Raw genomic sequence first — 16,086 nt, forward strand, 5'->3', positions numbered from 1 at the left:
CAGTGAAGGCATTTAAAACCAAACTGACTCTGTGGGAGACGCAGATGCGGAAAGAAAATTTGAGCCACTTTCCCAGCTGCCAGACCATGAAAGAGAAGCTCTCTACCAGTGCATTCCCGAGCGCACAGTTGGCTGATAAAATAGGTATGCTTGCCGCTGACTTTCGACGCCGATTTGCTGACTTTGAAGCACAAAAAAGCAGGTTGGAACTGCTCGGTAACCCATTTGCTGTTGACGTGGAAAGCTCACCACCAAACCTCCAAATGGAGTTGATTGACCTCCAATGCAATGATGCACTGAGGGCAAAATATGCGGCAGTGGGTGCTGCGGAGTTCGCCCGTTTCCTCCCCGACACAATGCCCCAGCTGCGCATCCAGGCTGCTCAAACGTTGTCTATGTTTGGCAGCACATACCTGTGTGAACAACTGTTTTCTTTGATGAACCTGAACAAAACATCACACAGAAGTCGACTTACTGCTGAACACCTCCACTCAATTCTGAGGATTTCCTCAGCTCAGAGCCTTACCCCGAACATTGATGAACTTGTGGAAAAGATGGGACACCACCAAGTATCACCCTCAACCTCAAACAAGTGAACATTACTGTGCAATCACATATTTAGAGTTTTTACTCAGTTCAAGTTTAAAAGTTAAAGTTTAATATTTGTTTTCACTGCATGTTACTTCTCCTTAAACAAAGTGTTGTTTTTGATTAATAGATTTTTGCACTTTATTTTATTGTATTTCAATCCAATTATATTTTAAAAATATTTCAGTTGAGTGGATGATAGAAAATTGCTATTATTGTTTTTTTCTTTGAAGTAAATTTAGCCCACTTTTGCTAAAATAGAAAATATAGGCTACTGATGGTGCCTTGAATACCGGTTTCTTTCATTTAATGTTCATGTTATGGGGATTTTTATATAAAGGAAATTTGTCTTTTGTGTCTGTTGAAAATTAAAGATTACTGACAGAGCCATGAGAAAATATTGCTTTATTTATCTGATCATATTGGAATATATTTGTTAGGTTTTCAGTAGGTTCAATTAGGTTCACTAGACTATATGCGTCATTTAAAAAATTTTCAATGAACATTCGAACAGTCCGGCCCTCGGCTTGTAGCTAAATTTTTTATTTGGCCCTCCGTCCATTTGACTTTGACACCCCTGCTCTAGATCATCCAAGCATGAAAATACCAAGTCTTCTCCAACACATTGCAGTCTCCTCCAACACATTGCATAACTTTCCACATTCCCATTGCTTTGTTCCAATTCCCATAGCTCCTTGTATTTTTATTTTGTCACACACACTGACTTAACGTTCACCCTTGAGTGGCTATAAGCCTCTCTTGTTACTAGTGGTTATTGGTGGCTCACATCAAAGAAGCTGTAATGTTGGTTGGTGTGTGTGTGTCCATGCTGTGTGTGTGTATGTGCATGCCTGCCTTGATGCATGTATACAGTGCCTTCAGAAAGTATGCATACCCCTTGACTTCTTCCACATTTTCTTGTTACAGCCTGAATTCAAAATTGATTACATAGATTGTTTCTCTCATCCATCTACACACGATACCCCATAATGACAAAGTGGAAACATGTTTTTAGAAATTGTAGAACATTTCTTGAAATTAAAATGCAGAAATATCTAATTTACATAAGTATTCAAAACACTGAGTTAATACTTTGTAGAATTACCTTTGGCGTGATTACAGCTTTGAGTCGTCTTGGGTATGTCTGTATGAGCTTTGCACATATGGATTTGGGGAAGTTAGATTGGGAGCTGCCATGAACAGCAATCTTCAAGTCTTTCCACAGATTTTTTATGTGATTCAAGTCTGGACTTTGGCTGGGCCACTCAAGGACTTTCTTGTTCTGAAGCCATTATTCTGAGGCCATTCCAGCATTGCTTGGCTGTATGCTTGGGGTCATTGTCCTGTTTGAACGCAAATATTCGCCCAAGTCTAAAGTCGTTTGCACTCTGAAGCAGGTTCTCATCAAGGATTTGCCGGTATTTGGCTCCATTCATTGTTCCCTCTATCATTACTAGTCTCCCGTTCTCTGCCGCTGAAAAGCATCCCCATAACATGATGCTGGCACCACTATGCTTCACGGTAGAGATGGTTTTAGACGGGTGATGAGCTGTGCCTGGGTTTTTTCAGACATAGCGCTTAGCAAAATGGTTACATTTCTGTCTCATCAGACTACAGACTATTTTTGCCTTATGCTCTCAGAGTCTTTCACATGCTTTTTGTAAACTCAAGGTGTGCCGTCATGAGCCTTTTTCTCAGGAGTGGCTTCCATCTGGCAACTACCATAAAGCCCAGATTGCTGAATTGCTGTAGAGACTGTCCTTCTGGCAGGTTCTCCCATATCAGCCAAAGAACTCTGTAGTTCTGTCAGAGTGGTCAATGGGTTCTTGGTCACCGCCCTGACCAAGGTCCTTCTTGCCCGCTTGATCAGTTTGGTCGGACGGCCAGCTCTAGTCTGGGTAGTTCCATATTTTTTCAGTTTCCCAATGATGGAGATCACTCTGCTCTTGGAAACTTTCAACACTCTAGAAATTGTTTTATTCCCTTCCCCAGATATATGCCTCATCACAATTCTATCTCGGTGATCTATGGACAGTTTCTTGGACTTCATGGTATAGTTTCTGCTCTGACATGCACTATCAACTGTGGGACCTTATATAGACAGTTTAGTTTCTTTCTAAATCATGTCCAAACAATTGAATTGGCCACATGTGGACTCCAATCAAGTTGTAGTGACACCTCAAGGATGATTAAAGGAAATTGGATGCAACTGAGCTCAATTTGAAGTGTCATAGCAAAGGGGTGTGAATACATACTGTATGTAAATTAGATATTTCTTTGTTTAATTTTCAATAGATTTGCAAAAATGTCAAACATGTTTCCCCTTTGTCAAGCTGTAACACAACAACATGTGGAATAAGTCAAGAGGTATGAATACTTTCTGAAGGCACTTGGTGTGTGTGTTTCAAGCACTCTCCTTCAGGCATCATTTCCTAAGCACGGCCTGAACGTTTAGTCTGTCCTTAATACTTCAAATTGGAATGAAAATGTCAGGCGGCACAAGAGTGCATTTGCCGCGCGGCCAGTAAAAGGCGAGGCCTGGGAGAATAGATCTCCTTTCTTAGAGGGGGTCACTGAAGAGGCTGATCTCAGTAAATCAGGATGCAGAGAGGAGATATGGAGAGGTCAGCAGAAACACGGGGAAGAGAAATGCGATAGACCAGGAGAGAATGAATGCGGAACCATTGATTTTCTCAGAAACCCTTAAGGTGGGCGTTTTCAGGAACCCTGTTTGCGTCCCAAATGACACCCTATTTCCTACATAGGGCACTACACAGAGCCCTATGGACCCTGGTGCACTATGTGGGGAATAGGGTCCCGCTGGAAATGTTTCTTCTTTATTGGTACCGCTGTCACCTTTTAACCTCCAGCCAAATGAACAGCTAAATTAAATATATTCTGTTATGCCGAAGGCTTCAAAGCGTGCACAGCGTGTGGTTTAATTAAAACTTCAACAAGTGGAAAAACAGTGCATCGGTCTGCGGCAGTTGTTTCGGAACATCTTTTTCAACGAATAAATCTGAAAGCCGTCTCCCCCAGTTAAAGTTAACAAAACATGAGCATGTGTTACTGTTACTCTGAGGGTGAGGCCATGGACTGCTCTTGAAGTCGTATTGTTTCAGACACAGTAACTTAAGTGACTGGCTTGAAAATCCAACGTGACAACAGCTGATTAGCGTCTTTGGAGGGGCTATTTCTAGCAGGGACGGAAGAGTGATCAGTCTCCTCCTCAGACCGGCGGAGGGATGAACGGACGGACGGGCGGGCGGACGGCAAGCAGACAGACAGATCGACAGACACACACAGGCAGACGAAAAGAAAGGCGGACAGACAGCCGGCTGATGAAGTCAGGGTATTTCACACATCCCATCGCACCACTAGGAGAAAGAGACTTGGCTGCTGTAACTAGCCCTAGTTGAGTTTAATGGACGTAAATGTTTAGAGAAGAAACACCTGGTGGGGATCTCTGTGTGGTCGCCGCATATTAAAAATATCATATTGTACCATAACTTTCACACCCGTGAGTTGTGTGGAGAAAAGTACCTTCCCGCCGGCTACTCTGACATTGTCATAGATATCGTCCGCGTTCCTGTACATGTGTACATCAGCCCTGTGTGATTCTCATTCCAGCGCTGCACTTATCAACTCCCTTGAGAAGAGGCATCATTAAGATAGCATGCTAATGCTAACACTAGACATCGTGACAAATGAAAAGGGATTTGACCTGACAGTCCGCAAATGAATCACAAATATAGAATGTGTGTGTGTGTGTGTGTGTGTGTGTGTGTGTGTGTGTGTGTGTGTGTGTGTGTGTGTGTGTGTGTGTGTGTGTGTGTGTGTGTGTGTGTGTTTGACCTCACCACAAGGAGAATATCATATGAGTAAACCAACACCGCCGCCCTAGCCCACACTATCTCCTGGCGACAGAGCCCTGTTTCGGTCATGCCCCTCCTCGGCCCTCACTGTCGTTCTATAGCGGTTCAAAACAAACACTTTCTGACTAACCCCTATAAATCAGAAATGTGTTCGCCATTGCTAGAGTTTGTTAACTTTCCCAAAATTCCCAGGTTTTCCAAAAAATATTCTGGAATCAGGAAGGAAAAAAACAGGTAATCTGGGAATCTGCCAAGCAGGATTTCTGGAGAAACTTGGGATAGCATGAGGCTTTCCAATTCCAATATAGGACTTTCCTCTCCATTATCCCTTACAAAGTTTTGTTTTGTCAGTTCAGTTAATAATGACTTTCAGTCATTCCAGCGTCATTAGTCAACATATCAGTTTAGAACTGGATTAAAGTCATGGATTAATTTTGGGGTCCTGCTATGATCCAGGTGCCATTTGCTTCTTGTCTACATAAGCAACCTGATCCTCCTGTATGCATCTGGTGAAATTAGATGAGATTCAGCACTCAGCCCTGTGGTATCCCAGAGAGACGGGCCTGCCCTGGACGCTGAACCCAGCAGCTGCCTTTTAATCCAGGGAGAGAGAGAGAGAGGAGAGAGAGAGAGAGAGGGAGAGAAGAGTGAGAAAGAGGGATTGATGGATGTTTGGGAGGGAAACCTAACACTCCTGTCACCTGGTTCTGGACCACAGGATGGGGGACTGCTGCTGAAGAGGCCATTTTGTGTTTCCCTCCCAAGCCATTCTGCATACAATCTGAGCCCTGCCCTACACACAACCTCCTCAGCACTTTTCAACCCTGGCTCTGCCCCAGTGCATGTCCCTCTCTCTTGCCACACATGACACACACACACACACACACACACACACACACACACATCATCCGGGACAGGAATACCCATGCGCGAAAACTGATACGTGTGCCAAAAGTAGTAGGTATCGTCCTCTACGGCTGACACGCATGCACACACACACACACACACACACACACACACACACACACACACACACACACACACACACACACACACACACAAAGTTCAATGTCCTGACAGGGCTGTGTGTAGCAGCCTATTCTCTGGAGGGGATTTGCAGAGACTGGCAGACTTCCATTGTCTGCCCTCACGTAACATCGTCCGCAGGCTATTGCGCACAGTGCATATAAGCTTGGGATATCAACAATTTAAAGTTGGCCTTTGTGGGAGTGCCCATAGAGTTCTATGGGAGTGATCTTACTGAGTAAAGGATTTGGCATAATTGAATTTGAGTGAATCTCACGACTGCGAGGCGTGGGTCCAAATGGAGGCAGGACCCAGGCAGGCACAAATTACATATGGGAGAGGTTGAGGGAGAAGGTGTTCTGGGAGCTGATTGGTTGGCAGACTAAGCCAATGCCTATACCCCGAAAGTTTCAAGTTTGGCACGTTGGCGCAGCAGACTCTTCGTGCATTTTGGTGGAAGTGTCTGGGAACATGATTAGCGCTCACGTGGCCTGTCGATCACCCTGTCGCCGTGGAGATGGGCTCAGCATTTCTCTCATCATTATGATGTCCCAGAGTGGGTGCACGCACTGCAGCAGTGACCAGAGAGATGAGAGAAACAGCTGCGACTATCATATGCCTCACAAGCAATGAGCATCAATACACGTCATCATCCCCTCATTGCATTCACCATAATAAAAACACACTGGCCCGTATTCATAAAAGCAGTTTCATAAAGTATCTCAGAGTTTGAGTGCTGATCTAGGATCAGGTCCCCCCTGTCAATGTAACCTTATGAATTATGATCTAAAAGTGCTAAACTGATCCTAAAAATCAGCGCTCCTCCTCTGAGACGCTTTATGAACATGGGCCGCTGCGCGTTTGACTAGAGAAACAGTGTCCGTTTCTAACCACGTGTCCTCGGTGACTGTGTGGCGTTGTGGTGCACAGTGGGGCTGAGGTACCGCTGGAGAAAGAAGTGGTTCAAGGTGAGCGTCACCTCGACAAGACAGAGAGAGCACACAGTGATCGTCAAGCCCCTGTACGCGCACACTGCGTCTATCTAGAAATGACATCAGGAGTGCACAGGAAAGATGGAGAGAGCATGGTGTCTACATACTGCAAGGACAACTGCTACCTAAAGTAAGATGTATCTGGAGGCATTAACTGTATGAGTATAGAATAGAGTGACCCGGCCATTCTCATCTGTGTTTGGCTCGTGTCCCGTTGGGGGCAATACCAAACCTCCTACTAATCTAGCTTCGGGTTTAGTCATGCTTTAGGCTGGTGGTATACAGTGTGCTGTTGCATTGGAGGCATAATGTGTCTCTCTCTTCTGAGTTGGGGAAGATCCAGCCTGGGTTCAAATACTACTTGAAATCATTTCAAATACTTGCCTGGTGAAATGAAACCAATAGAATAGTCCAAACAGTGTAAACCCCGCCCATCTGGCAATCCAGGCAGGCTAAAGTAAACGCTCAAAGCATTTGAACAACTTCCAATAGTATTTGAAACGAGGTCTGGAGCATTATGGGTTATTCTGTAGCTTTCACGGGCCATATTTCTCATAAACCACATTTCCAGGCCCAGACAGCATCCCTAGCTATCTCCTCAGAGCACGCACAGACCAGCTGGCTGGAGTGTTCACAGACATATTCAATCTCTCCCTACCCCAGTCTGCTGTCCCCACTTACTTCAAGATGCCCCCCACTGTTCCTGTACCCAAAAAAGCTAAGGTAACTCAACTAAATGACTATTGCCCTGTAGCACTCATTTCTGTCATCATGAAGTACATTGAGAGATTAGTTAAGGATGATATCACCTCCACCTTACCCAACACACTTCCGCCCCAATAGATCCACGGATGATGCAATCGCCATCGCACTGCACACTGCTCTATCCCATCTGGACAAAAAGAATACCCATGTAAGATCGCTGTTCATTGACTACAGCTCAGCCTTCAACACCATAGTACCCTCCAAGGTAATCCTTAAACTCGGGGCCCTAGGTCTGAACCCTGCCCGGAGCAACTGGATCCTGGACCTCCTGACGGGCCACCCAGGCAGTGAAGGTAGGCAACAACCTCCCCTACGCTGATCCTCAACAAAGGGGTCCCATAAGGGTGTCTGCTCAGCCCCCTTCTGTTCTCCCTGTTCACCCATGACGCACGACCTCCAACTCAATCATTAAGTTTGCAGATGACAGAACAGTGGTAGAAATGATTACCAACAATGACCAGACAGGCTACAGGGAGGAGGTGAGGGCACTTTGGCAGAGTGGTGCCAGGAAAATAATCTGTCCCTCAACGTCAACAAAATGATGGAGTTGATCGTGGGCTTCAGGAGGCAGCTGAAAGCTTAAAGTTCCTCGGCATACACGTCACTGACAAACTGAAATGGTCCACCCACACAGACGTTGTGGTGAAGAAGGCTCAACAGCTCCTCTTCAACCTCAGGAGGCTGAAGAAATTTGGCTTGGCCCCTAAGACCCTCACAAATTTTTACAGATGCACAATTGAGAGCATCCTGTTAAGCTGTATCACCGCCTGGTATGGCAACCGCACCGACTGCAACCGCAGGGCTCTCCAGAGGGTGGTGCGGTCAGCCCAACGCATCACTGGGAGCACACTGCCTGCACGTCAGGACATCTACAGCACCCAGTGTCACAGGAAGGCCAAGAAGATCATCAAGGACCTCAGCCACCCGAGCCATGGCCCGTTCACCCTGTTATCATCCAGAAGGCGAGGTCAGTACAGGTGCATCAAAGCTGGAACAGAGAGACAGAATTTTTTCCCCATCTCAATGCCATTAGACTGTTAAATAGCCATCACTAGCCTGCCTCCACCTAGTATCCTACCCTGAACTTTGTCACTGTCACTAGCCGGCTACCACCCGGGTACTGATCCCAGCACCATAGAGCCTACTGCCTTATGCACATAGAACACTGGTCACTTTCACAATGGTTGCATACTGTTTTACCCATTTTATACTGTATTCTAGTCAAGTCCATCCTATTCAACTATTGCTGCACATATACTATACTAGCCACGTATTCTTCAGATATACTACATATTCTATCCACATACTGTCATGCCTGCTCCAGCTCTCCATCTCTGGTGCTCAAGGGCGCCAGGCTGCCCTTCATTACGCACACCTGTCACCATCATTACGCGCATTGGCGCTCACTGGACTCACCTGGACTGAAAGCATGCAGTTTATTAGGCTACAGATGAAATAAATGATGATGAACTTCACAGGGTGGTGAAAGTGCACAGTGATGAGCTTAATGCGCCTATCCAATAAACATTGAGGGTCTTATTCTGGTGACATGATGATCGATGCTTGACTGCCTTTTGAGAAATACAAGTATTCTCGCTCTTATAATAATCTCATCATGTAGACTAGCCTACCTGCACAGCCTACCAGCACTGTATCGGCGAGCTGTTGGCGAGAGCGAACGTTCTAAGACCAGAGTAGGCACATTTTCTATATAACACAACAGTTTTTGTGACAAATCAATAGAGCTGAATATGCGATGGAAACACATTGAACTGTAGAATTTTATTTGGTAGATGAAAACTTACGCAAAAAAGTAGATTGTGTACACTACATCCTCACGCACTGATTTTTATCCACAGCGGGTCAGTTAGGTGGAAATACACCACTGGTGGGACATTTTGCAGATTTTCGTAGAATATTTGCAAGAAAATCTGTTGCCAATTGGAAGCAAACCTAGCTATAGAGAAGAATAAAAGAGACTGCACTTTCTATTCTCTTCATGGGCATGAAAAGGACAAAAGGAAACAGAGATCAACTCCAAGGACAGAATGCTACATCTCCCCAAAGAAACCAAAATGTAACATTTGTTCCAGAGTTTCTGCTATTGCACAACAATTTCCCACTTGGTCTATGTCGCCCACTACAAGTTTTAACCTGAAGTTAACTTGCATTCTCTCAGCATTACAATAGGAAGTGAGAGCACTTTTCTGGTACAAGCTGGGACAGCGAGGAGAGACCGACATCCATATCCTGTATGCTTCTGCAATTCAGGTATCCACAGCAATTAGGGAGTGGCATTACTAGGGTCACTTTGACAAAACATAAAGCTCAGGGGCCGTATTCATAAAACGTCTCAGAGTTTGAGTGCTGATCTAGGATCCGGTTCCCCCGTCCATGTAATTTCATTACTTGTGTTTAAAAAGGCTAAACTGATCCTACATCAGCTAAATCAACACCGGTATGAGACGCTAGATACATAACAGCCCTGGTCCCCGACATCCATATTCTGAGGATGTCTATGGCTTGGCAGTGAGCCTGATGTGGTCTAGCGAGCCTTGATGACCGTAACATCCCAGAGAGCAGTCACCCTGCCGGGCTTAATGCCATAGGGCATCAGGCATCAGTGGCCCCTATCACTGTCAGTGGCCCGATCATTGACTCCAGGTGAGAAATGAGCATTGTGACAGGTGATGCTACTTGAGATAACACACAGCAACTAAACCACACTCCCATGGCAATCCCATAAAATTGTAAGCAATACTTAATGTTCCTTGATTGGATTATATGGAGTTAATGACTTTGAATCCATGATTAGTCTAAGTACTTGTAATGCATTTTTAACATAACATATGTAAAGGAAAATGAAGATAATGTTACAATCCGAAAATAAAGTGCTAGATAAATCAGTTTATGTATAAAATAATATGGAGATTGGGAGCTTTTAGCCAAATTAACAAGCACATGGGGGAAATATGACCGAAATATGACCGTGCAGGGGCTGTGGCTACTACAGAAAATATTGTAACGGTTTAAACGTATGCTATAACCGTATCCTAGTATCCGTGTTCATCAAAATACGTTTAAACAAGATAATTAGAAGCCTATCATTGCCCAAATATATTGACTGCCATATCAGATTTTTTTTTAAATTATATATATATATATATATATATATGACTTCTCCTCCAAGCCAAGGTCAGTGTGGACACAGGCTCGAAACTTGAAAGCAGAAAACCAAGAAGCAAACAAGAGTAACAAGAGAAGCGCTTACTGTGTAATTTAGGGCTGGCTTTGCGGTCAGTGGTAGGAAGCTGGTCCGCGAACTGCACCCGATGTCCCGACATGTTCGATAGGCTGGCTACCTGTCAAGACAGGGGCACGGTTGCACCAACACCGTCGCTCAGTCGCAGTTTGTTTCAAAGTATCCCACAACTTCAAACGATATGGTCTCTTGCTGCCCGTGCTCGTTGGACGCGCATACAGATCGAATATAAATATCGTTCAGACTGTATGTCATTCAATTTCGCTTTTCCTCACTCTATGCTAGTTGCAGGCAGCAGATGCCAATACTGCAGCAGTTGCGGTCAAGGCAGCCTGTGATCCGACTCCGCTTACTAACGCGCTTACCTGAATGACTGCGCGCTAGTTGTGTGTGGAGCACTGGTCCATTGGCGAAGAGAGTGGGAGAGGCACCGGCTAGGCTGAGAGGAAAAGCTCATGTTTTTGTGCATTACAAAACTTTGCTATCCACATGACTGCAGAACGTCATCACAGTTTACAACCGCTGTTATTATTTTAGAGTCAGAGGAAATAAAAACATGTGGCCATCAAATAGCCAAAGCTAACGTTGCACAAGTCAAACCAGGCATTAATATGATCAAAGACAAACTTCATCAAATGTATTACAATAGCAAAAGTAGGCTACAAACGTGGGGAAAAAGTAGACATAAGATGTAGCCTACTTCAGGCTATTAAAACGGGGACGTTGACGGATATGTGCAGGTGACGTCCTGACTAGTATTCTGCAAGCAGCACAAACGATGACGTCACTCGTGTGGTAATTTAGAATCTTTCAAAATGAAAGCCCGCATTTCAAAACAGCAATGTGGATAACTCATTCACAATATATTACATTTATCCATTTTATTGTGCTTACATGCAAATACAAGAAGACATTTATAGAAAAAAATCTTCAATTTTTTTTTTTTGTAACCACTATTTGGGTTGTCGAGAAAAAACGATTCTATGTGCACAGGTAAAAGTGGGGTTGGGAATACTCAGTAGGGTCTTTAGAATCCATGTATTGTGTTATTTCTTGGGGGACTGAGGTCTATATACCCAGCAGCACTATCTACACCAACCATTCCATTGTCTCTCTGACATTTGCAACATTGTTTCAATGTTCAAATTCGATCTCCAGCTGTCCCGTAATGATCAGGGTTTCCCAGCCAGTCGAAATCATGAATCAGCTGGCATACTTTTTATGGACATACAGTACCAGTCAAAAGTTTGGACATACCTACTCAGTCAAGGATTTTTCTTTATTTTACTATTTTCTACATTGTAGAATAATAGTGATCACATCAAAACTATGAAATTATACATATGAAATCATGTAGTAACCATGTAGAGACACAAGTAAGTGAACGGATGATCTCCGCATGTGTAGTTCTCACCATGAAGCATGGAGGAGGAAGTGTGATGATGTGGGAGTGCTTTGCTGGTGACACTGTCTGTAATTTATTTAGAATTCAAGGCACAATTAACCAGCATGGCTTCCACAGCATTCTGCAGTGATAAGCCATCCCATCTGGTTTGCACTTAGTGGGACCATCATTTGTTTTTCAACAGGACAATGATCCAACACACCTCCAGGCTGTGTATGGGCTATTTTACCAAGAAGGAGAATGATGGAGTGCAGCATCAGATAACCTGGCCTCCATACTCACCCGAACTCAACCCAATTGAGATGGTTTGGGATGAGTTGGACCACAGAGTGAAGGAAAAGTAGCCAACAACTGCTCAACATATGTGGGAACTCCTTTAAGCATTCCAGGTGAAGCTGGTTGAGAGAATGCCAAGAGTGTGCAAAGCTGTCATCGAGGCAAAGGGAGGCTACTTTGAAGAATCTAAAATATAACATATATTTTGATTTGCTTAACACTTTTTTGGTTACTACATGATTCCATGTGTTATTTCACCGTTTTGAGGTCTTCACTATTATTCTACAATGTAGAAAATAGTAAAACAATTAAGAAAAACCCTTGAATGAATAGGTGTGTCTAAAGTTTTGACTGGTACTGTATACAAAAGATAAAACGAAGTGCAGCTATTTTTCTGTCTTTCCAGCAACAGTTTTGTAACGGCTTTCGTCTGGTGAAGGAGAAAAGGACCAAGGTGCAGAGTGGTAAGTGTTCATTTTAATAAACAAAATAAACTGAACACTGAAATTACAAAAATAATAAAGAGCGAGAACGAAAACGAAACAGTTCTGTAAGGAATACGCACAAAACAGAAAACAATCACCCACAACTAAAATGGGGAAAACAGGCTACCTAAGTATGATTCTCAATCAGAGACAACAATCGACAGCTGCCTCTGATTGAGAACCATACCAGGCCAGACACAGAAATGGAAAACATAGAAAAACAACATAGAATGCCCACCCGAACTCACCCCCTGACCAAACTAAAATAAAGACATAAAAAAGGAACTATGGTCAGAACGTGACAAGTTTGAAGTGATTGTGTTAGCTGTGTTGTTGGCTAGCTCTTCTGAACAACAGTCCTGACGAGAGAGCACATTTTCTACGCCAGGTGAAATCACGCATCATTAGCTCATTGTTATGGATGTATCCAAATAAATGTCACTAGAAAACAGCTAAAACAAATGCACATGGAGCTACTTTGCTGTTATTCTGGGTCGCGTCCATAGATACAGAATAAAAAGACTGAACGACTGGGTCATGTCTCTGGCAACCGAACCGACAGAACGAACGACCAGCCGGCTTGGGTAGAAACCCTAGATTTGTGTCGGGACTCTATTTTGTGGAAGGATTAAATATTCCGAATACATTTATCAAAATAACGTTTCTAAAAAAATATATGTAAGTCATTATTTGAATATGTTGGTAACCTCTTGTTTAAAAGTGATACGGTCTGGAGGTGGTCTTAAGAAGAGCCGACCGGACTCTCATCCAGGTATGCCAACAGCTGTGGGCGAACATCTAGGCCGAGGGTATGCTGACTTCTTCCTCTTGCTTAAGGAAGAGTGGAGGCTGGTAGCCCAAGGAACACTTGAAGGGTGAGAGACCAGTGGCCGAGTAGGGAAGGGTGTTGCGGGCGTACTCCACCCACACAAGTTGCTGGCTCCAGGTGGTGGGATTGGCAGAGACGAGGCAAAGAAGAGTCGTTTCCAGGTCCAGATTGGCTCGATCCGACTGGCTGTTAGATTGGGGATGAAACCCGGAGGACAGGCTGGCCGATGATCCAATCAGGGTGCAGAGTACCTTCCAGAACCTGGACAAGAACTGAGGACCACGATTGGACAGCTTGTCGACCGAAAGACGTGTCTCATCATAAGCTGGTCCGTCTCCTTGGCTGAGGGAAACTTGGGAAGGGGAATGAAATGTGCAGCTTTGGAAAACCTATCCACAATCGTAAGGATGGTAGTCTTGCCATCTGCCAGGGGGAGACCAGTGACAAAGTCCAGGGATATATGGGACCAGGGGCGGTGAGGAACAGGAAGTGGTTGAAGGATGCTAGCCAGAGCTTGCCTTTGAGTCTTGTTCTGTGCGCACCCAGTGCAGGCGGAAACGATTTCGGAAACTTCAGGAACCAGGGTGGGCTTTTTGTCGAATGAAAGCCATGGTTCGACAGGACCCTGGATGACAGATAAGTTTAGGGTAATGGATGGGCACATTCCAGGACCGGGGACCGGGCACCGGGCCGAATCAGGGATTTTTTATTGTGATGTCATTGAGACCCCGGTACTCAATACACAGGTGCAGGGTTTTGTCCTTTTTCTCCACAAAGAAGAACCTTGCAACGGCAGAGGAGGCAGAAAGACGAATGCTCCCTGCAGCCAGAGAGTCCTCAATGTACTCCTCCATAGCCTTGGTTTCTGGGCTAGACAGGGAATTAAGCTGCCCCCGAGGCAGTGTGGTGCCCGGAGGACGTCCCGTGGAGGACGTCCCGTGGCAGGCTGGACGTCCCGTGGCAGGTTGCGACGCCTTAAGGCAATTTGCGTGGCAGAACGGGCTCCAACCGAGGTCTATAGCCAGTAGCCAGTTGATCAGGGGGTTGTGCCTCAGGAGCCATGAATATCCCAAAACACAGAAACATGAGGAGATTCAATAAGTAGAAACTGTATGAACTCATTGTGATTGCCTGACACTCACAGGTTAATGGGAACCTTACTGTGAGTGACCCTGCCAATAAAGCATCTGTTCAATGCGCTAGCATCCATGGGAATGGAGAGGAGTTGTGTGGTGATACCCAGCTCAGATATCAGGGTAGCGTCTATGAAGTTCTCATCAGCCCTAGAGTCAATGAGCACCCGGAGAGATTTAGACCGGTCACGCCACAGCAGGATTGCATGGAGTGGAGAACAAGTAATGGGAGTTTGGAGACTCCCAGTATGACCCACCAGCATACTGGTACCTAATGATAAGACTGGTCTTTTACTGGAAAGGTGGATAAATAATGTCCTGTAGTACCACAATACAGGCAACTGTTGGAGTTGAGCCTGCGTAAACGTTCATTAGGAGACAATCTAGCCCTGCCCAGCTGCATGCGCTCTGGAGCAGACGAGTCACCAGTCCCCATTGATTCCCAAGGGGACTCGGGTGACTTTGGATTCTCTCGGGAAGGCAGGCGTCGGGGACTTCCGGGGTTCTTCGGAGGAAACCGTGGACGAGCAAACGTGGCCGAGAATAGACCTCCTCTCCCTCCTGCTTTCCCGTAGGCGCTCATAGATCCTTATGATCAAGGCTATGAAGGAGTCAAGGTCCATGGGTAACTCCCGGGCTGCGAGCTCATCTTTAATTTCCTCTGATAATTCATGAAGGAAGGTGTCGACCAGGTACTCCGGGTTCCTGGCACTACCGCGTAGTCTGCCACACTACGGAAGTCTTGACATAGATGAAGTAGCTTCCGAGCCGCCTCTCTCCCGGACACTGGAGAATCGAACACCTTCCTCACCTACAAAATCTTCCAGACGAAGGCAAACGGCGGATTGTTGCTCCCACATCGCCGTAGCCCAGGCGAGCACCCTTCCAGACATCAGCATTATGAGATACGCTATCTTTGATCAGTCTGAAGGAAACAAAGAGGGCTGCAGCTCAAAGATGAGGGAGCACTGGGAGAGAAACGCCCCGCAGGTTCCAGTATCCCCAACATAGCGCTCCGGAGGAGGTAAGCGTGGTTACTGAGCGTCCGGGAAGTTTCCGCTGTGGCTTTCTGCCTGATAGTCCGCTGAATTGCTCCAGTAATGAGTTGAAACCTTGGTCATGGCGTTCCACCAAGGTATGTAGTCCTTCCATAAGGTTCTGAAGTAGCTCCTCGTGTCTTCCAATGGTGGCTCCTTGCAGGCAGACAGCGTTGCGGAGCTGGTCCGAGTCTGCTAGGTCAGTCATGGCCAGCTCGTACTATATCAACAAAGGATGAGACCCAGATGCGGACACAGGAGGCAGATGGTTTGAGTCTCAGACATGTATTATATACTAGGGGTAGGCAAATGGCAGGTCCAGGACAGGCAGAGATCAATAATCCTGATAAGAGTCAGGAAGGCGTAGAACGGCAGGTAGGCTCAAGGTCAGGGCAGGTAAAAACAGGTCGGAA

The 16,086-nt window shown here is 45.4% G+C and overlaps 1 protein-coding gene across 1 annotated transcript in view; it reads right to left on the reverse strand.

The window, feature by feature from the left end:
* LOC129859409 (uracil nucleotide/cysteinyl leukotriene receptor-like) overlaps positions 1-10,906 on the reverse strand; it is a 281,933-nt gene extending 271,027 nt beyond the window's left edge. The window contains exon 1 of the mRNA XM_055929175.1: positions 10,518-10,906. Within this exon, the coding sequence (XP_055785150.1) occupies positions 10,518-10,590 (73 nt within the window). The 5' untranslated portion in view covers positions 10,591-10,906. The remainder of the gene's footprint in view (positions 1-10,517) is intronic.
* Positions 10,907-16,086: the final 5,180 nt, after the last annotated feature.

Source organism: Salvelinus fontinalis, chromosome 7 (assembly GCF_029448725.1).
Source record: "Salvelinus fontinalis isolate EN_2023a chromosome 7, ASM2944872v1, whole genome shotgun sequence".
Classification (NCBI taxonomy): Eukaryota; Metazoa; Chordata; class Actinopteri; order Salmoniformes; family Salmonidae; genus Salvelinus; species Salvelinus fontinalis.